The sequence below is a fragment of the Archocentrus centrarchus genome, chromosome 7 (assembly GCF_007364275.1).
Source record: "Archocentrus centrarchus isolate MPI-CPG fArcCen1 chromosome 7, fArcCen1, whole genome shotgun sequence".
Taxonomy (NCBI): Eukaryota; Metazoa; Chordata; class Actinopteri; order Cichliformes; family Cichlidae; genus Archocentrus; species Archocentrus centrarchus.
In genome coordinates this window covers 10,503,210-10,524,364 of record NC_044352.1, presented here as the reverse complement: position 1 = coordinate 10,524,364, position 21,155 = coordinate 10,503,210, and the positions used below count along the sequence as shown (strand labels likewise).

The window sequence follows — 21,155 nt, the reverse complement described above, 5'->3', positions numbered from 1 at the left end:
CCATGATTCAGTTAAAGTAAAAAGGGAAATGTCAAGTTAAAGTTGCCTGGGACTCATCTCAACCTTCAGCAGCCGGCTGTCTTCTGAACTTTATGTTTTTATAAGACATCTTCTGCTGGGTCTGGATGGGGGGATGACATGTTAGGATTTGGATTATTGAGGCGGTTCGAACCAGGGGTGAGCATGTCACTTTGGTGCTATATTGGGTCAGACAGCAGGAGACACACAGACAAACAGTCTAGTCTGATCGGGCTTGACACTTTGCTTTCCCAGTATGTCCGCTTTTCCAGACAACTTGGCTTGACATACACAGATGAGCATGCACAAGCAATCTGACACCCAGCCCGTTCTCACAATGTAGCGGTGAGCGCATGTGCAGGGGAGACAGGCAGACGATGATGAGGAGTGACATCTCTTGGGAAATCAGTGTACACAAACAGAGGAGTGTTTACAATGATACCTCTTAAGTGTTTTTGGGCAAAAAAAAAAAAAAAGACAGCAAGGATGAAATGGGGCTAGGATTTAAAAAGCATCCTAACAACAAGAATAAGAACTCACATCACACATTTGGGAATAAATAGCAAGGTCATTCAATAGAAATAAAGAATGCCAATACCCACAGAGGAAAACAGTAAAAAGCGGCTGACAACTTATTCTGAAGTTGCCAGTTTACCTGATCTCAGAGCTAATTAATTAATTTCCAACACTATGTACTAACAACTTTTACCACCAGGGGGCAACTTCAAGGGAACCAAAAGACCGTAACCACAGGAAACTGCTTTAAGACATTTTAAAGCATAAAATACTCTGATGTCAATTATAATTTAAGTCCAATATGGCTGTCTAACGAAATAATTTCAACTTAACAGGTTAAAAAAATGCTTAACATTAAATTATTCTCTATGATATAAAAGTTTTAAGTTTGAGAAGCACTCCTGCTGCTTGCATTATGGTTGGTTTCACATGTCACAAAATCACCCCATACATGTTAAAAGAACAATTCAAAATCAAATATACACATTTTTCCTGTCTCCTATTTGTGCTGTTTATTGAGCTAGATTGTTTTGCTGTGTATTGCCCGTTTTCTAAAATTACATGTTATATTTTATAATAATAGTAGCTTTAAAAAAAAAAAGCAGCAATATTTCATTCTGGAAATCAGGACCTTGTAGCTCAAAATCCCCTTGTTGCAAGCAGTCTCATGTGGGTACTATTTTCTCTCTCCTGAACCACATTACAGCTCAGTGACATCCTGTCACACTATAAGTAGTATGAGCTTCTCATCACATGTAAATGGACATGTTTTTTTCTGCACACTGATACAGCTGGCAGGTGTAGTTCAGGATAGAGAAAATAGTTCCTAAATGGGAAATGCTCACAACAAGGTTTATAGATGGGTTTTTTTTAGGAACTAGGTCATGATTTCTGGAAAGAAACATTGCTGCTGAGTTCTCTGAACGTATTCTGTTGTCTTGGTGCACCATAAGGCAAATGTCATTTAGTTTTATTATATTCGGAGAAGGCAGGCATCTTTATAGCCAATATCTCAAAAACTGGGCAACTAGAGCTAGAGGAAAAATATGCAAATTAAATTTTGTCCCTTTCATGTACATGTTAAATTCAGTTTTACAGGGAATGCAGATAAAGATTTCTCCTATAGCTAATGGATGTGAAAAACATATCCATCTAAGAGAAGCCAGAATAAGCAAACACACTTTGAAAAGAGTAGCATTTAAAGACTTCTGTCCACATTTAAAGCAAAGACCACAGATCTCTGATGTCAAAGTCTAGCCTGATTTTTTTTTTTTCCTCCTTACAAAAGTAGCACCTGAGGGAGGTTCAAAAGTGCATGCCTGTCCAGTATGAAGGTCGGGTGAGCCGAAGCGTGGATGGGAGAGTGGTGTGTCTGTGGTTTGTTTTAAAGAATGGGCAGAGCGTTATACAACCAACAGCCTGTGACAATAATCTATCCTGCTCCAGGGATAGAGGAGCATAGTGCACTTTTTATTTGGATGTATGTTCATATGTGCATTGTCAAGAGAGGAGAAATACTCTTATACAACATCTCAGTGTAGCCATTATCCACGCTGACCCTTCTCTCCCAACTTACCAAGAAAGGATTACCACCAATTACAGGCCTCCCCTGCAGAGTGTGGAAACTGGGTTTGAGAATCATGTGTTTATTATGTATGACCCACAATGACCAGATGAAAGATCGTCAATAAACACTTAATCCGCAGCAAGTGTGAAAGGATCAAAACTGAACATTTCCTCATATTAAATACATCAGGTCAGTTCTCATAGAGCGTTCTATGTAATCACTGCATTTAGATTTTGAAAAAGCATGAATGCAACAGAAGGATAATACGGATAATCCTTAGTATGTATATTAAAATATTTTAGCCAAGCAGCTGGGGAGTCATGCACTTCTTATCAGCATTATCTAAAGGCAAGTCAATCAAAAACTCACCAGAGTTTTCTTGGCCTCCCAATTCGGAAAGGTGAGCACGGCATTTTGTTGGGTTGTGTTAAAGTTTTGCTGTCAGATGTTTTAGCTCACAGTTCAAATTTCCAGTCATGTCCAATGTACAGAGCGTGTGTGTGTGTGTACGTGATTTCAGTGATTTCCAGGAAAGTTCATGAAAGGTCTGATGGCACTTTCACTGTTGTTTTAACCTGGCACCATCAGCATTGCTGATAATAGATGATTTGCCCTGCTGGGTACAAACAGTGATGATAATGTAAAGTAGCTCTAAGACGCTGCACCAAATACATCAAGCAGTGTCGAATTATTCCCTGCGTTGAAGAAGATCGCGATTGCCAAAAAAACGAGCGTATCTTGCCTTTCTGCTGCAGGCCCCACACGTTCTACTTGTAATGTCGCCTCATCCAGTCAGTTCCTTTCCCTTCTTCCTTTTCTTCACGCCCAGAATTCTTTTATCTCCTGTGCTGCTTTTGTATCCTGTTTTAGATCCTCCTCTTCATCTTTATTTTAGTCCAGAGTTTACTCTTCTTCTTTACAAAGAGGTGCAATCACTCTATCTCAGGCAGCAGCAGCTGATGGCCGGACAACAGCCTGTGCAAACAAGCTCAGCCACTGCTGAGCAATGCAGGCCTGGCTGGTAAAAGATATCCTCATGAATTTGTATTCCAGAGGGAAGGAGGGATGATACTATGGTGTAGCACTGCTTAATGTGCCGCATTCAGACAGAGGGGGATGAGGGCCAGACGCTCATGCCACCACACCTAAAAGCTTTCAGAAATGGTGTCGTGTATCTGCAGTGGCAGGAGGTGTGCATGCTCAGATGCCTGCCTCTCTCTCTGTGTGTGCCACTCACAGCAGCACTCCAACCTTGCCAGCACTGCAGAGATGGCAGGACGGACTGGGTATCTGTTTCCCTGCTGCTGCCCATCTGCTCTACCTTTTACAATCCCATTCATCTTACTTATCTCTACTCGCTGCACTGATTCACATATTTAAAACTTACAAAGCTGGTGTGAGTCAGTGACATTGATCCGTAAAAGAAGAACACTACTAGATTTCAAACTTTAAATGACTGTGTTTGCTTATTGAGATTAAAACTTAAGGAATGTTATTTCATTTTCTGACAGGAGAAACACTTACCATAAGCTTCTGGCCTTGGAGAATGTCTTGTCCACTCTGAAAAACAACAAAAAAATAAAAGTACTAATTAAATATGGTTAATTTAGTGTGTTCATGGCACTCTGCTTGCTTTGTGTTGACATTTCCTAAAAACAAGTACATTTGACATATTAAAAAGCTTTAATTACTTAAAAGTCTAAACAGAAAACAGAAATATAATACCTAGAGGCGGTTACATGTAAACATTAGTTTCCATGCTCTCGCCCTTCCTGCAAGTTTACTCAATTTAATCTAACGTGCACTTTAATGAACTGAAAGAGGTTGGTTATGCAGCAAGCTGGGTTACCCTGAAATAACTCCTGCCATCTGTTAAAGCATAATTTCCAAGAATGAAAGGATGATTACTAGTCTTGGGTTTTCTGAGACAAACTGAATCATGTTCTAGTTTGAATCTACGCTTTGAGGCTCATTGCACACTGTCAGTCCAGAAAAAGCTATCATCTGTCCTTACATACTCTGGATAAACAGACTTAAGCACCAGTAATCACTGGAAACAATAACCAGATGAAGCAGAGTTGGGAACTCCCGGAATGAGAATGTAGAGACTTGTTTTTGCCAAAAGATGGCACTGTGCATGCAGAAGAATTATAATCCTGACGTGAAATGAATGACAAACTGGGCTTGTTCTTCTCATAAGGCAGAAAGATATTCATCATGATAATCAAGCCATAAGGCAAGATTTTAACCATGTGACACACAAAAAGGACCAAATACTTTACTCCACTTGTAATCTGAACACATCACAAACAAAAAAACACAGCGTCTCTTGGGATGTAGCATTTAAGTTTGACGTCTAAAAAAGTTGATATTTGGTGCTGGTGCAGACCGTTCTCTAACCGGCAGCGGTGATAAGGAAAAAGGTTTTTTTAGTATGTCTCTTGGCTTGCTCCTTCATCTGTGTGCATTTAGTCTTATATTGATCCCTGGTGTGTGTCTTCCTGAGTAACAAGAACACACACACGTGCCAATTAAATAAACCAATAATATGAGTGATTTCTCGCTTCCTTGTTGACCGTGTCTCTCATGACATAGAAAGGAGACATCCTGAAAGCCCAAACTGGGTGTCTGCTCACACTCTGTGTCTGCTAATAGGGTCACCATGGTTTAGAGCGCTTACTCATCCTTCTGTGGAGATGATTAGTGTGCATGACACAGCAACACCCGGAGGATCAAGCAATTCTGTAAAGTGACTCTTGGTTTCTGAAAAAGAAACACACACACACACACACACACACACACACACACACACACACACACACATGCACAAAAAGACTATGCCATGGTAGCTGCTCTGTCAAGCTGTAAATGGGCATTTTTATCATTTTGGCCATGTTCACTATTATAATGTGTAATACCTCAGGTTGCTACTTAGCATTTAGCACTAACCACAAACCACAAGGTAAAGGCGAAGAGAATATTAGACTTTTAGCAGGTATTGTTGAATACCATTGAAAATAAAATTGAAAATTGTTGACCAGATGGTGGCACTGTAAGGTCAAAATCATTGTATAAGTATATTAGCTATATTAATATACGGTATTATTAGTTTTTATTATTCATACTTAGAAAAAGATGAATGTCAGAATCCAGTTTCACAGCCATTCAGCAACAGTTGACATACTTCACAAAAAGTAAAAAAGATTAACCTGGTGGTGAGAACCATAAACGTCTACATAAAATTTAATGACAATCCATCAGTTTAAGACATTTAAGACTGATTGAAACTGCCACACCAAAAGTCATAGGCCAAAAATCATGAGCTCAGAGCTCGGAAATCATTCTAGGGAAGGAAATCCAGTTTCCATTCATATAAAGAAGTCTCTTCATTTCACTGATTATAAGAAATCCTAAAATAAGTAACTTTAGAACCAAAGGTTAAAAAAAAGGTCTGCACTTCTTCTTTTGTTTGTGAGAAATTCTCTGAAAATAAATGAAAGCTTAAAGCTTCCTCCTTCTTAGAAAACTGCCTCAGTGAGAGGAAACAGGCCCTGGGGGGGTTTGTTTGTTCATTGCACTGTGGAGTCACGAATCAACAGATTTGTGTTGTTACAGTAGGTTCTCGCCTGATTCCCCCTCAGTGCAGAAGATCACTCATCATTTTCAAAGCCAGGCCTTCAAGTGACAAATAATGGCACCCAGATGGAATTTGTGGTGTCACTCTATCTCAAATCTACCACCAGTGTTGATTTCACTGAGCTTAACAGACACGTATCTGTAGATAAATCAGCGCTCCAACTTAAGTGGAATGCATACCGGTCCTTGGGAGAGCAGAAAAGTGCTTATGAGGCGTCGGCTCTGCTCTTGTGAAGCTGAGCGTGAGGAGACGAAAGCTGTTTTCATGTGTGCTGCATCGCTAAGAACAACATTTTCCTCAACCTCATCCTGTGCTGCTCACCCAGGTTCTCGGGTTTCATGGAATTCCCATAAAATGAAATTAACCAGGGTGTGTCGAGATTATTGGAAAAAGACTCCAAACCAGACAGCCCAAAACAAATACAGAATATTTGAAATCGAACTTAACCTTAGCTGGACCACAAAACATGACACCCAGCAGCTTAGACCTCCTACAGATAAACTGGGACAAAGGAAGGATAGAGAAATCAACATGTACGCCTTCTTTTTTGCTGTGCTAGGCTGGAAAAAAAATGGCGGTAAACATTGTGCATGGATTTTGTCATATGCCAACGACTGTGAGCTGTGTTGAAACAAATGAAATGGGGTTTAGATTGGGCGCAGGTACACTGAAGCCACTTGATCACCATTTAAATTCCCCAACTGATCTGAACATTCTGTGAAGAACTTGTATTAGACTTTCTGTAAATAAAGCAAAGATGCACTGAGCAGGACAAAGAAGAAGAGCTGACAAGAGTCAGTCGCAAAAAAAGAAATTCCCGCCGTAACAGCAAAACAAAGAATATTCTGTCACGGCTGGAGTGGACAAAAGTGGGCTATACTAAATATGCCTGTGCTAATGCATTTTTGTGTCATGAGTCATATTTTGCACATTCAAATCTCGCTGTGAAAAGACTGTGGGCAGCCTTGTTTTGATTTTATTTTCTGAAAAAGGCCAGATTAACTAGTTCATTTCAGAGCCCCATCATAGCACAGAGAGGAATTACAGCTCCGGAGGTCGTAGCCAGATACAAGCAAATTGTTTTTTTAATGCTTCCTCTACGCTCCCAGCTAGGTATCGCACACACAAACGGGTTGCCATGGAAACAAACATCAGCGAGGGATTTAAAAAATAAAGTCTCAAGGCAGGTCTCAGAAACCGGAGGCCATCACTGTGTCAGCAGCTGTGACACTTGACAATTTAGTTAATTCAACTTAATCTGACTTTTTAACTACAGCTTGCAAGTTCCTCTCATCTGCGGCAAAACTTTCAAACATTTTTCTTCACTCTAAAGAATTAGCTTAAGTCCGTAGAACATATATAAATCAGCAACACTGCTTGTGGCAAGTAGGTCAGCAGACAAGGTTGAGGAGTTAGACCAGAGGAAATCCAGCTTAAAGCAAATAAGTTTGTTGTTCAGCTACAAATCTGCTGCTTTAACATGTTCTTCCACTTTTAATTCTGTATCTTAAATGCAAGAAGAACTGTAAATTTAACATAATTCAGATGAGACCAAATATAAGCATCCCATCAGTTGTTTCATAAAGCCTTTCACTGTTTTACTTTTCAGACATATACTGTACTTTCAACAAGCTTTTTTTTTTTTATCACCAGTAGAAAAAAAAATGATACTGAAAGAACACAAACAACTCTCAAATTTAACCCTGGCATGAATGTTCTTTGGTTTAAAAAAAAACAAAAAAGATATAATTTAAGGCTGGTGCTGTTAGTCAGTACCTTAAAACACAAATTTTAAATAAGAACCATTTGTGGGAATTAATGTTGTGAAACAAATGCTAAAAACAGAATCCCAGTGAACCCAGCTTACACAGAAATAATTCCAATTCCCTATGGCTGCAGTACATTCTGGTGGAGTCATGGTCACTGAAGGAGTTGGTAATAACTAAAGTCCTTTAACAGTGTGGGCTTGATATTCCACACTGAAAACAGAAGTGAAAAGGTCATATATCTCACCCAGCATCTGACAAATAAAAACTACACCTTGTTACTTTGTTTGTAGGGTAACATTTGATTAGTAGCACTAAATAGTGAGTATAAACCACAGACTGTACTAAAGGGTACATGATCAATGAGGTACCATTGTTTTGGTGTTTTGAAACCCAAACTAATTAGTCAGATGTGCATGTGACTAAGAAACCCAGAGATACTGCATGCTCAAGCGGTAGCAACAGAACTGGGACCATAGTGATGTACAAAATTAAAATTGTGGTGTATTCAGTAAATCTCGCAGTTGAAACTCATCAGGAAAGTATTTAGTGAAGCTGGTAACAGGAGCAGTGGGTTTCTTTTCCCATAGACCTCTATATAAGCAGACTTCCTGTGCAACTAGAGGAGTCTCCCCCTGCTGGTCATGGTAAAGAATACATGTTTACGTCCACATTGGCCTCACTACAGTTAATATAGTATAACTAATGCTGAATGGGACGAATATTATTACATAAAAAAAGAGGAGTGACGTTTCGGGCTGGAGTGCCCTTCTTCAGACTCAAGAAGGGCACTCCAGCCCAAAAAGTCACTGTTTTAACGTTGACGGATTAAGGAGCTCTTTGGTGTGCTGACCTCCTCTTTTTTTTATTGAGTTTTGCTTGGATCCAACACCCTGGTTAATTTTTGGATGTGCATGTTTCTCTTTTATTAAGCCTTTTACTAATATTATTACAGCCAGGAGATTACACCTGGCAACACATACATGTGTGTATATGAGGAGCCTGAAGCAGGGAGAGCAGCAGCGGATTGAGTTACCGTTAAAGTGCAGCAACTGTAAGCAGTCTAAAGCAACTTAAATAGCAAACCCTATATGAGATTTACCAGTTGGAAGCAGGGTGATGATGGCTGGTACTGAGGTCAACTGCAATCATCTGATGTTAACATAAATACAATTCATCCTTGGGGTGTAGCAAATTAAATTTCAGTCCTTTATTGCCAAGATAAAGAAAAAGTTAGGGGCTTACCAAAGGCTTCTTAAGTACCACAGATGTCTGTTTGAAACCTTGTGAAAATCCATCACAAAGTTTTGGAGAGATTTCAGTTTGTACCAAAGTACAGACTGAAATCTCAGTTGAGCAACATGCCACCATTTATCCAGCAAAAATAAAGAAAAGTAGGTGATTGGATGAATACAGTATGCAAGACTATTCAATTTATTCTGAATAAGGCCTTTCTAACATTAACACCTACATAAACACATATAGCATTCTCATATCCAACTATGAATGTAGCCATTCTTTATCCTTCGGGATATGAACTGGACTCAAAAATATACTCAGTGAGGCACACAAAGCAGAAATAACAGTCAGGGTAGTGATGAGAAACACTGTCAAACAATACTGAACGTGAACAGATCTAGACACTGTACAGTATCTCAGCCCCACGTGTGCTGAATGAGCTCACGTCAATGGGCTCATTCAGCCCACGTAAATCAGCGTAAAGTGGCTGAATGTACTCATTTAGCTACAGTACAGTTGGATACAGTGTATGTGAAAACTATTTAGCACATCTACCAGACAAACAAAACACACGACAACTTAACTTCAAGTGTAATAATTCTGTAACTGAATGTTGTTTGCTTTAATTATTTAATATCAAATTAATATACATATAGGTCACAAAAAGAAACATATGCAAGGTTTTTTCCCTTTGGAGTTACTCAAAAAGATTTTAGTCGGTGTTAAAAGGAACTACCCGCATTTTAGTAAGATTATTCTTCTTAATTACCAGATTTGATGATTGTGGTTTAATTTGCTTAAGTATAGCAGACATGTTTATCAAATGGGCAGAAATGATAGAAAAATGGACCAATTTAATGCAGTTGTAGCAAGGCGTTCTTTGTCGCTCTCAGTTATATTTCAGCTGCATCATGTTGGAGTAGCTGTACTGACGATATAACGAGAACATTATTATTTATGCCAAAATCACAGTAATCTCATTTGGTCAATATTTGTGGCTGTGCATGCACTTCCGATAACTTTTAAGTTCAGTTCTCAAAAGATTTACAGAGAATTGAGATTGTTTTCAGTCGTTCCTTTAATCTACCAGCACAAGCCCGTGCTATAGTATTGATTGAGCCGTTCATGCTGGTGGCAAACTGATACACTTAAAAATTAGCCCAGCTTTTGGGGTCTATATATATATATATATATATATATATATATATATATATATATATATATATATATATATATACCATTTTAGTCTGTTGCTAGGTGGTTGCCAGGTGACATAACAATGTCATAATATATCATGTGCAATCCAAGTTTTGAGGATATAAATCAGATGTTACTGTTGTGAAATGAAAATGTTACAGTGCTTTTATAAGGTGCATAAATGGCACACATGGATCATTTCAGCCCATTTGTAGGTGGTTGCTAGGCAACAAGGATGTCATAATATCTGATATAGATAAGAACCTTCAGCCTAAAATATATCTCTGTGCCAAGTTTGGTTGCTGAAGTCCTAATGGAGGAATTTATAGACAAACACATCAAAACTTGTTCATTTGTGAAACTCCCCATGTACTGATGCTAAGGGAAATGATGACATAGGTATGTCAGTGACAACAACAACAGTTTCTCATGAAAAAAGAAGGAAGAAAAAATATACCAAGGTAAATGGGTTGCATAAAGAAAAGATGGTGACATGTATTTATTTCCATTTGAAACAACTATCAAATCTAAACAGTGGACGGACTGTTTTACTGCTGTTCAGAGATGCTTTGTTTCTAGTTAATTGGACCCTATAGTGCTGCACTTTTTTATCAATGAAAAATAAATCATCTGTTGACACTTATGTGTCTGGACATGATTGCAGCAGCATACCTATTTGAACTTATCGGTAACATTGTGAACATTAGATGATTAACTGTGGCTCTGCCAGTGCCTTCCTCTCTAGAGATGGCTTGTCATTGTGGATGTGAATGAGAATGTCAGAGTAAATATGCAAGGTGAAACAAGAGTGTGGGCACTGAAGAGCCCTCTGGTTGCCTTGCAGCTCCTATTTGTTCTGCCTGTGCCCTTTTGGTGCTTGAATGGCCTCCTGTTCTCAAGTAGCTCTGCCTTGCAGTATAATCATCTTTTTCATGCAAACGTTTGCTTTTGTCAAACAAAATGAGCCCCTCTACATTGTCTTCTCATTGTTCAAAGTTAAAATTGAAACAATGGGCATTAGGCAACTGATCATCAAAAATCAGAGACAAAAGCCACAGATTTTTTTTTTTTCCAAAACACAAGGTATGAAAATAAAGAACTCCATCCAAGCATTTTCTTCTGCTTAGTCAGTGTCACGAGGAGGGGGGTGGGATTTATTGGAAGAGCATTTAAGTGTGTGTGTGTGTGTGTGTGTGTGTGGGGGGGGGGGGGGGGGGGGGGGGGGGTGTATAGCCTATCCCAGCTGCCGCAGGGCAAAAGGCAGTGTACACCCTGGACAGGCCACCAGTCTGTTACAAGGTTAACACAGAGACTCACATTCACACCTATGGACAATTTAGTAACACCAATTAAACCAACCTGACTAAGTGCATGTCTTTGGATTAGTGGGAGGAAGCCAGAGTACACGGTGAGGACCCACGCAGACAAGGGGACAACAAACTCTACACAGAAAGACCCCAGCCAGATGGTGGATTCAAACCCAGGACCTTCTTACTGAGGCAGCAGAACTAACCACCGCACCACCATGTGGTCATACAGAGAACTACTTTCATTAAAATAAAACCTTTTATACTTATAAAATATATAACCTTGCATGCTTTTTTTGGTCGAGCCAAAATTTATTCATGGCGAAAGCTGCAATAGGCAGAAACCTAAACAAAAAAAAAAAAAAAAAAAGTCAAGACAAAGCAAAAAAGAAAGTAAGAAACTAAAACTTGAAAACTGTCAGCACTCCTCCTGCAGCTCTCTCCTGTGTTTTAAGCCCTTCCCACCAGAGAACCATGAAGGTCAGCACATGATTCATAGTCTTCTGGTCACTGCTGTGTTTTGGTTTCACAGGACCGAAAAATCACTTTTGTGGGTTAAAGTCTGCATATGCCACCATATCTGCATTGACTTTTTTTTTTTTTTACCCTGTATACTATTTTACACTACTCACCTGCCCTTGTCAGAAAAGACGCGTGGCTGCCCAAAGTCTCAACTCTTGGGTTAGATCTTCTAAACCCTGAAAACTGACCCCAGATGAGGTGCAGGAGTCTACTTCCCACCCAGACTGCTCCAATAACAATATGCTGAAAGGTTATGATCAATTCTTTGATGACGCCAGCCCCGGCTTCAACTAGTGAACTAGAACTGATTGCTAATTGTACTGTTATTATAAATCAAGTATTTCAAAAGGGTCTGTGGGCTTGTTTACTTGAAGAAATGGCAGTTTCAAATCAGCTGACAAGAGTATGCCCACTGCAACAAAGGTCTGCTCAGATTTCAAAACAGCGCCTTTCTTTCCACTCAGCTGTTTTTGAACAGTATCGAGGAGTATACTTCCAGTCTTTCAATAGGACGCTTCAACATACAGCATCATTGTTCAGGCTGCCTGAAGCTATTGTCAGTGGGTTTATTGGAGGAGCATTCAGTTCATTTAACAACATGGCTCTGTGTTTATTCCATAATCTAGGAGCTTACCTCTATGAGCAAGCTGTGTGAGACAAACAGAAACATGTAAAGTATGTCCTATGTGCAACAGTAATATATAAGACTTAAATGTAGAAGGAATACTTGCAATAACAGATAATATAGGATATGAAAGTTTGGTGTTGCAACACTATTTCTGCTGCCAAATTACTCAGTAAAAAAGAAAGTAGAAGAAAGAGACATCAAAGAAGGGGCCATAACCTGCCCAGGGTAAAGCAAGAATCACACCTTAATTAATTGGCACTTCCATTAATTTTTTTATGCTAAAATTATACAGCATGCTGTGTCAAAGAAAGAATAATCTGCTGAGAACAGAGGGGTTGTGCTCCCCTAAGTGAATGCCAATGGGAAGCAGGGAGCAGAGTATATTATAGATTACTCCCCAGTGTTAGCAATCGCCCTGACCTATGGAAATGCCAGTGCATTCAAAGCCAATTCTAAACAGAAATAGCAACTGCGTTGCTTTATACAGAGAGCAGATCTACATTTCTCAGTGCCTTCAATCAATGTTCCACTGGGTGTAACAAACTGTGGATAATGAGTGCAAACACAGCGGCCTACTTGTTTATAACTCCTTACAACAAAAGGTTACCATGAAGCTTTTGGGGTTTGAATTTGTAGTGTTTTACCTTCCATACATGTGGATTAGTATATAGATGCATTTCACATGTTTGTATATTCACCTGACCACCTGTGCACTGGGCAAAAAACTCCCCTAGATAAACCAGCCATTAACTGGAAATAATCAGAGGTACCAATTAGGTAACAGTTAGGGGGTCATCTATTGGAGTGGTCAAGGCTATCGTGAGCCTTTAATACTTACTGAAACAGCTAGAATAATTTTGCAATTTTATTTAGCTTTTTTTTTTTTTTTTTTATAAAAGGTTTGTGAGATTAGGTTTTTAGCCTCTTCTCCTGCCTGAGTTTCATAAAAGAAGTTGTGGGAATTGTGGGACCAAATGTTCAAACCAAAAAGAACCTTTTTTTCTCTCTCTCTTTTGAAAATGCAAAATGGAGTGTGCAAAGGCTTACAATAAATCATAAACCTCACTTTTGTGCTGCTTTCCTACCCCATTATCTTCTTATTGTGATGTGTCAAATCTTAATGGGCTCGTTACCGAAAACCCTATTTGACAGCTGGTAAAAACTACGGCTCTAAATAGCTGTGCCAGGTCATAATGCATAAACTCAAAAACAAACTTAAAGAAATAATAAAAACATTAGATTTATGCTCTATTTTGGGATGTTTTCTAATGTTTTGTCAGTTTTAATTTGTGGAAAAATGGATGAAAACAAACTGGTTGGTTTGACAAATATACTGCAAATCTAGTCAACCTCCCCATATCCGTTTAAGTGCAGCAAGCAACATTTCCCAGAGCTTTTCTTTTAGTCCTGAGTTAGCTATCGTTTACCTGAAACTGGAAAGTTTACATATGTCAAAAGTAATTGATATACGGTTGTGCAGATCAGCACTTCCTCTAGTAACTTCTCACAACTTGTTTACAATTCAGTGAACATTCAAATTAAGCAAAAGGCCAAGCTGCAAAGTATAAGGACACCTGAGGAGCGCAGTCCTTGGTGCTCTTGGAGACCGAGATAAGGCCCTGAAAACATACCTCCTCTGAATGGCTAACAGCCAGCTGATGTTGTTATTGAAGCCACTCACTAAAATTGATCCATCATTCACCCTAGCTGCTAGTTCACCACTTTCTTGAGGTTACTCAACACACACACACACAAAATACATGTACACACACACACAACACTTTCATTGTGAAGCATGCAGTTGTACCGGGGCACCTGTTCCTTTGACTATTAAAAACATTCTTGGCTGACTTGACTGCCCACTGTCCTGTAAAAGCTCAAGTGGGCTAAATAAATTCACTGGGAACAAAAGTGCCCAGTGACACCACACTCAACTGTACTGTATATACTTCCTTCTTCATAAACAAACAATAAAATGGCATATAAAATACGCACATTAAGAATGATACACAGAATTGAAAAAGTGCACAAGTACAAAATACGAGCACTCAGGAATACACACAATTAGGCAATATTATTATTATTATTATTCCTATATTATTACTATGCAAACGTATTTTACTGCAGCTTGAAGCTTAATGTAGTTTTCTCTATTATGATTCTGTAACCTTATCTTCTTTTTTGTGCTTTTCTATATTTTACTCAACCATTACTGTAGACAGTTACCTTAATCCCTTAAAAAATGGTCATCAAGCACCAATACATTAATATCAGATCCAATGGAAAGCTACAAAAAAACAATAAGCAGCACATTTAGGACAAAAGCTGTTTTTTAATTGACAGGATTCCAGAGCACCAACAGCACAAACATGTAAGCACCAATACAGGCAGAGAATGTGCAGAGTCATCAAAGCAGGTGCTAGAAACAGACACACGAATACACATACAATCACACATGAGAGCTGTGAAGATGAATAGCTATAATAATGAATTGGTAGAATATTCATTCTTACCCCCCATAGGCTCCAAAAGTGAAACTCCTCTTTCTATGCGGCATGCTGGCTAATGGATAGCTGTGAGTCAGTCTACTCAGTGCTGAATGGAGCCAGCACTTGTGTCACTTACGCTGACTGAGCATGTGTGTGCGTGTGCATGTCAATGTGTGTGTTTGTATTCTTTGCCTGCCGTCTGAGTTCCACACCCCCAGCCTGGGCTAACGTGCCCTGCCTCTTCCTTGCTCACTCGCACGCCTCCTTAACAAACAGGGGAGAAACGGCAAGAGGATGAGGGAGGACAAGTGGGAGGGGGGATAGAGGCAGGGCTGCTGACCATGCCAGTCTCCCTAGGGAACCAGGGGAAGAGAATCAGTTTTGCTGACTTATAGTCTGTATTTGTTTCACCTCTTTTTAGCATCAAGATCATAGGCAAGACACTGTCAGGTGTATTTTTATTTAAAATGAATTGTAATTCTTATAAACACATGGTTCTGGCACAATTCCACAAGTGAAATATGGGTTACTTGAGAAGATAATACTGTATACGATGTGTATAAGGCAAAGATCGGTTCTGGGCGTTGTGAAATGTTGTTTAGGACAAGTCTAGCAACAGCTGTTCCTCCTTTTTGTGTTACTGAAAGAGAGCTGGTCAAACAAGTAGACAGACAAATAATTCATCATTTTTCACAGATGTCCTAATCTAAGAGCCTTGTGACTTCAAGGTGATAACTCTAAACAGGTTTCTTATCTGTTGATTCATTTCGTCCCATGCACACCTATCACCTCTGGTATGCACGCGAAAGGCGGGGTAATGTAACACAGAATTCTCCTGCATTACTATTAATTGAACCTATCAAATGGTGTAAACGGCTGGACATGATACGAGACTGTCTGTCCCCTTTAACAGGCTGTTGCGTCTGACAAACTGGCAGGAGCAACAACAATGCAGTAATGCTGTCGTGGATTATTGAATAAAGAAGGATTGCAATCTAAAGCGTCAGCCAGCTATGTCACAGAGATTTACTTCCAAAGCATTTGTACTATGCCTGAAGAAACACGCGCCTGTTCTCATGGTGTGTGTTAGGCAGGACGTACGTAGATGTGTGGAAACCAAGTAAAAAAATCTAGCAAACCAGACTTTAAACTCCCAAAGGACCAATGATGTCTTCATTACATTAACTGCAATGCACTCCCAGTCACTGACCAGAGAAGCATTTAATTAATCAATCGGTGTACCAAACAAGTGCAATGATGTTGATAGGCAATTACATCATCTCTCCAAAATTACATCACCACTTTCCTCTGCAACAGCAATTACCTAAAAACATTTTACCACAGTCCTTGCATGACTTTGCTGGCAACAGGCTTCACCTTGTCCGTTGGCCATGTGCGAGACAATCTAACTTTATCTTGCTGAGCAGATCTTTGGCTGATAGAGACTTGATTGAATAACATTGATTGTTGCTTCAATTGATTTTTTTTTTTTTTTTTTTTCACAATTAGACAAGGAGCCTCATTCAAGGTAATCCCTGTTGGTCTCTAAGGTGGTCAGACTCTCAGTTATGTGCACACTGAAAAATCTCCAAAACAACTAGATGTAGGTTTTGTATAATTACGCCTACTTCGACTACTTCGCCATCATGAGGCTGATATTAGTTGTTTTGAGAGGAAAGTATCAACAAATTTTGCCATCTTGTTTGGGTGGCAGGGTTAATGCCATCAATTTAATATTGCACTCTCTTACTGTAGTGCTATCAACTCGCTATATCACTAATTGTGAGGTGCGGAACAAGAGAGATGTGTTGGCCTAGGTGCATCTCTGCACACTGAGTGGGTGACAAGAGAGTGAGAAGCTGTTTATTCACACATTATGAGTGCTTTGCCATACACAGGGTATTCAGCTTCTGATGACTGATGAGTAATCCTGCTCATCAGTTTACAGTGAAGTGATATGATCTTTTTTATCTTTATTTACCAGGAAATGAAACTCTGGAGATTAATAATCTCGTGGGTCAAGATAAGGCAGCGTTGACCTTGCATGCTTTTCAAGGACACAAGTCCACAGGGGAAGAACATGCAAACTCCGCACAGAAGGAGTGGTTTGGAAGAGGGTCCACAGCAGAGGCTGCTGTGCTAACCACTGAGACACTGTGTTGCCAGTGTTCAGTTGTTACCTGCACAGTTCACAGTTGCTGCTGAAGGGAGCATTTTTGCTCCTTATGTGTTGGAATCTTATTTAACATGGCTGAATATCCTGAGCAGTCCACTTCCCAGACTTTACAGGGCCAAATCATTAACATTGTTCACGTTGTTCACATATGGCAAAGACTGAGCTTGCCTTATCTATGGTTAGAGGACATAAGTGGAGGGAAATCGGATGAACGATTAAAAAAATATGAAGTTACAAATTTTGCCAGGTTCTTAAGCTTAATTTTTGCTTCTTTATAGTTTTATGGAAACATTAGGCCAACATCACAAACCCTGTTTTACATCCCCCCACCCATCATCAAACTCTTGTGACCCCTAAACGCTTGTTAAGTTAAAACTTGTGTAACGCAATATTGCAACAATGAATAGTTGGCTAAAGGAACGTGAACATGCTTTACATACAGAAAATGTTTATATCATATGCAACATAAACACGTACAATCAAATCATTAGCTCAATTACAAACAAACAGCTTTATAATAGTAACACCAAAGCCCAACTCTATTTAAGTACCACTCTATTGATTTAGCCTGTCAGTCTTGTTGCTACCTTCAGTTCTGTCTGCTGTCCCGACAATTCAATTAAGTACAGCAGCTGTGGTGTGTGTGATGCATTTGAATGAAGGCAGCCCTGACAGAAGCCTTTAATCACATCACCTCAGGAACAAGGCCCAGAGAGGCACTGGCTCCTCTTTTGTCTTAAAGGAAGTGAAAGGGCAGGAAGACAGACAGGAAAACTCTCAAGAGAACAAAAAAAAAAAGGAGATCCTTTCCTGACATCCTTGTTGTCATACTTAGAGAAACTACAGATGCAGCACCGTCAGCAAAAACAGCTTTTAAAGGACGTTCTGTCTCCCAAATTAAGATGTAGATTTTCTAATATAGGGCTAAAGAATCAGAATATTCATTATCAGCTTGTTCAAATCAGAGTCTTTGTTATCTGAATAAACTCTGGCAGTGATGAATGTTACTAGTACTGCAGGTGAAATATGTAGGTTGCATCCTCCCACGTGCAGTCTGTGAATGGGAAAATGTAGCCCCCATAATCTCAATAATTTATTTTCAGTCTGGGCGGTTGAAAGGGTAGCAGCAGTAGGGCAGATGTTGATGTAGAGTTGGTGTGTGGTATAAGAGGGGTGAGCAGCGGACAGAACAGAGGTAAAGATCATTCATTCATCTTAGTGCTCATGTTATGTGTCAGGAAATTTGCTCCTGAATAAATGCTGAGCATGCCTGAAGAGAAGCAGATGCTGATTAAACGAGCAACACATGCAAAGGTTTTTGTTCTGTGGCTCCTAATTTTTCATTTAATTTTCCTTAACGTATGGGGTTTCGTAGTCGGATAAATATCATTCGTTCTATGTATTTCAAAGTAGCGTGTGGTTTAGGGTAAAGTACAGCCCTGCTGGCTCGACAAAAACTTTATTCAAATAAAAACAAGAAAGCAAGCTTTTCACTCACTCTCACACGGTTTATTCTCATAGCCTCCCTCTAGTTTAATGCATGACCAAAACAAAGATATACTTACTTTTAAATGATCTTTTTAAATTTATTAGTGACTGGTATAATTATTAATGTTCACAGGGAGAAGGGCTAGCAGTGACTGTTTTTGCTTCGACCAGTAGACGCTAAAGAGTGAACAGCCCCTTAAGGAACAAGGTTAATCATTCCACAATATTTATACTACATCAGTATGAACTAAATGCCTATGGCTGCTGTATACATTGTAAATATTTTTTTGATACTCGACTTAACAAGAGCGCACATATAAGAGGATATTTGGAGAGGGTGAGTTTGTGGAGGAAAGGGGTACCGTGCAAATATTTGAAGGGCGTGAATATTCAAAGGGCAGTTTTTGCTTTGAAGAATAAGCTCTGCTTTATGTCTGAGTATTTCATTTGTATTACATTTTCTTTGCTTCGCTTAATGAGAGCAAGAGTGCGTGGTTGGTGGAGGCAGATGTAATTCTTTAAAGCCATTTGTTATTTTTGACCTATTTAAATTACCTGTCAAGTTCCACTGGACAGAAGAAAGTTTATTACTTTGCTTTACTTAATCATCATTTCAATAAACTTTAAGGGGTATTTCCTACTATTTTCGCTTTTAATTCAGCTCTGCATCTCACTTCTTCTTCAGTTTCTAAAGATCAGTTTCACATCCTTTCTTCAATATCTGGAGACACTTGGCCTCCTGTAGCAGACGTTTGAAAATAACAAGAAGTTACAGTTAAGATTGTAGACTGTCTGCCTGGAAGGAATGGTGCGAGCCCACTGACCCATCCTCCTCCTCCCACTGATGTCACGCGCCCCCTTAGGCCTCTGGGAACAGCTTCATACTCACACTGTGGCCTTTCATAGCCTCGCTGTTTGGGGGCCAGGATATTATGGTGAAAGGGGCTGAAGAAAAGAGGTGTTGTTGCAATATACTTAAATTGAATGAGCCCCATATGTTCCACCCTTTATGTCAAAACTCTTTGGTCTGGTTCCACTTCTTTTCATTAGTTTCATTAGAAGGAGACTGGCCATTATCTGTTGGTGACAGGAGTAATTATACTCCTAATTATGCTGGGCTAACTTATCCCATCTCATTTCATCTCATCAAACGGTATGATCTTGAATTTTAAAAGGGATTACCAATAACTAATATCATGAGATCAATAAGTCATGTGGACACTTCAGACAATTATAATCTGATAGAGGAAGAGCACTGCAGCCCAAGGGACATGTTGCTCATTGATCTTTTTCTCCCTTCTTTTTGTAGATCAAGATTTATTTTACTTATATTAGTACATATTCAGTGCCATGCTGCCTCTCCGCTGTGTCTAAGGCAGCTCTGTGATGGATGGTTCCCTGCGACTGAGAAGGACTTTGTCTTCACGCCAGGTGATCAATAAATGACTCGCCACAGCAGAGACAGACCCAGTTCCACTCAGCTTTAAATCCCTCAGCTGGTGGATAAATGTCAAACAGCTAAAGGATAACTTTTAATCCCTTTTCTTTCAACTCACGCTGCGAGAGTAAATATGATGGCTCACATTTCCACCAGCAACTATTGCAAAAGCGACCAGTGTAATATTAGCTGTTTGTATTCAGATAAGGTTGCAACGAAAAGCTCAATAAGAAAGTTGGCTATGACACTGAGCACCTCCACACTGTGGGCGACTTCAAGTCGCTACATGAGCACATATTTAATTCTGAGTGGTGCTCAGGAGAAAGCAAAGTCACAGTGCCCTCTGCTGGAAACTGGAGAAGAGCCACATTAACGCAAGAAGTAACATACAACACAATAAACCTAGCATTTATTACAATGTACATTCAAATCCAGTTCACTCTCTAAAAAGTCAAATTATAATTAAGTTTAACAAACAAATTCTGAATATGATCATTTATTCTTCACAGTAATTCTCTCATAGAAGGCTTTAGCTTATATATTTGACTGTTAAACTACATAATAGTATATTTTTTTAATGTGTATTTTAAGTTTTGCTATTCTGTATCTGTTTGGCCTTAAAGCCTGTGCTAGGATTTAAAATTGTGGTGCTGCAAAAGCTGGCAGACAGAGGAAATTAATGTCATCAAACCTGCCTTTTTTAATTATTGAACGCAACCTTTCTCCTTCTCTGCATGATTTCATTGCGATTTTTAGGTCATGCCCATTTGATGCATTCTTGGAGATGAAGGGAAGACTGCAAAATTGGATGCCATCTGTAAAAAAAAACAAAAAAAAAACACTTCAACTGTACTAAAGGGCTTTGAGAGAAAATTCCTTGATTAAGGACTCATGCTAAAATGCATCAGCATTTTTAAGGTAAAACGTGACCATGCTGTGAGAATACAGGCATTTTAATTGTTATTTAAAAGAGAGTGCCTTTGAGATTTTTTAAATAATTGATTTTTTTTAAGTCTATATATAGCCCTTCCAAAGAGCACCTCAAATAATTTGAACCCAGAAAGTGCTCCTATTTTCATCGATTCTCTAATACATCCGATGGCTGAAATCAGAATAAACCAGATCCTCAAGTTTAACATCTATTTTAGTTAACAGCTCAATAAAAGC

At 39.2% G+C, this 21,155-nt stretch overlaps 1 protein-coding gene across 4 annotated transcripts in view; it reads right to left on the bottom strand.

Moving 5' to 3' along the window:
* Positions 1–15,207, bottom strand: part of rap1gapa (RAP1 GTPase activating protein a) — a 44,835-nt gene extending 29,628 nt beyond the window's left edge. For all 4 annotated transcript variants that reach the window (XM_030733162.1, XM_030733164.1, XM_030733163.1 and 1 more), the window contains exons 1-2: positions 14,911–15,207; positions 3,626–3,661 (exon numbers count right to left, since the gene is read on the bottom strand). In XM_030733162.1, the coding sequence (XP_030589022.1) occupies positions 3,626–3,661; positions 14,911–14,954 (80 nt within the window). In that variant the 5' untranslated portion in view covers positions 14,955–15,207. The remainder of the gene's footprint in view (positions 1–3,625; positions 3,662–14,910) is intronic.
* Between the last annotated feature and the right edge of the window lie 5,948 nt (positions 15,208–21,155).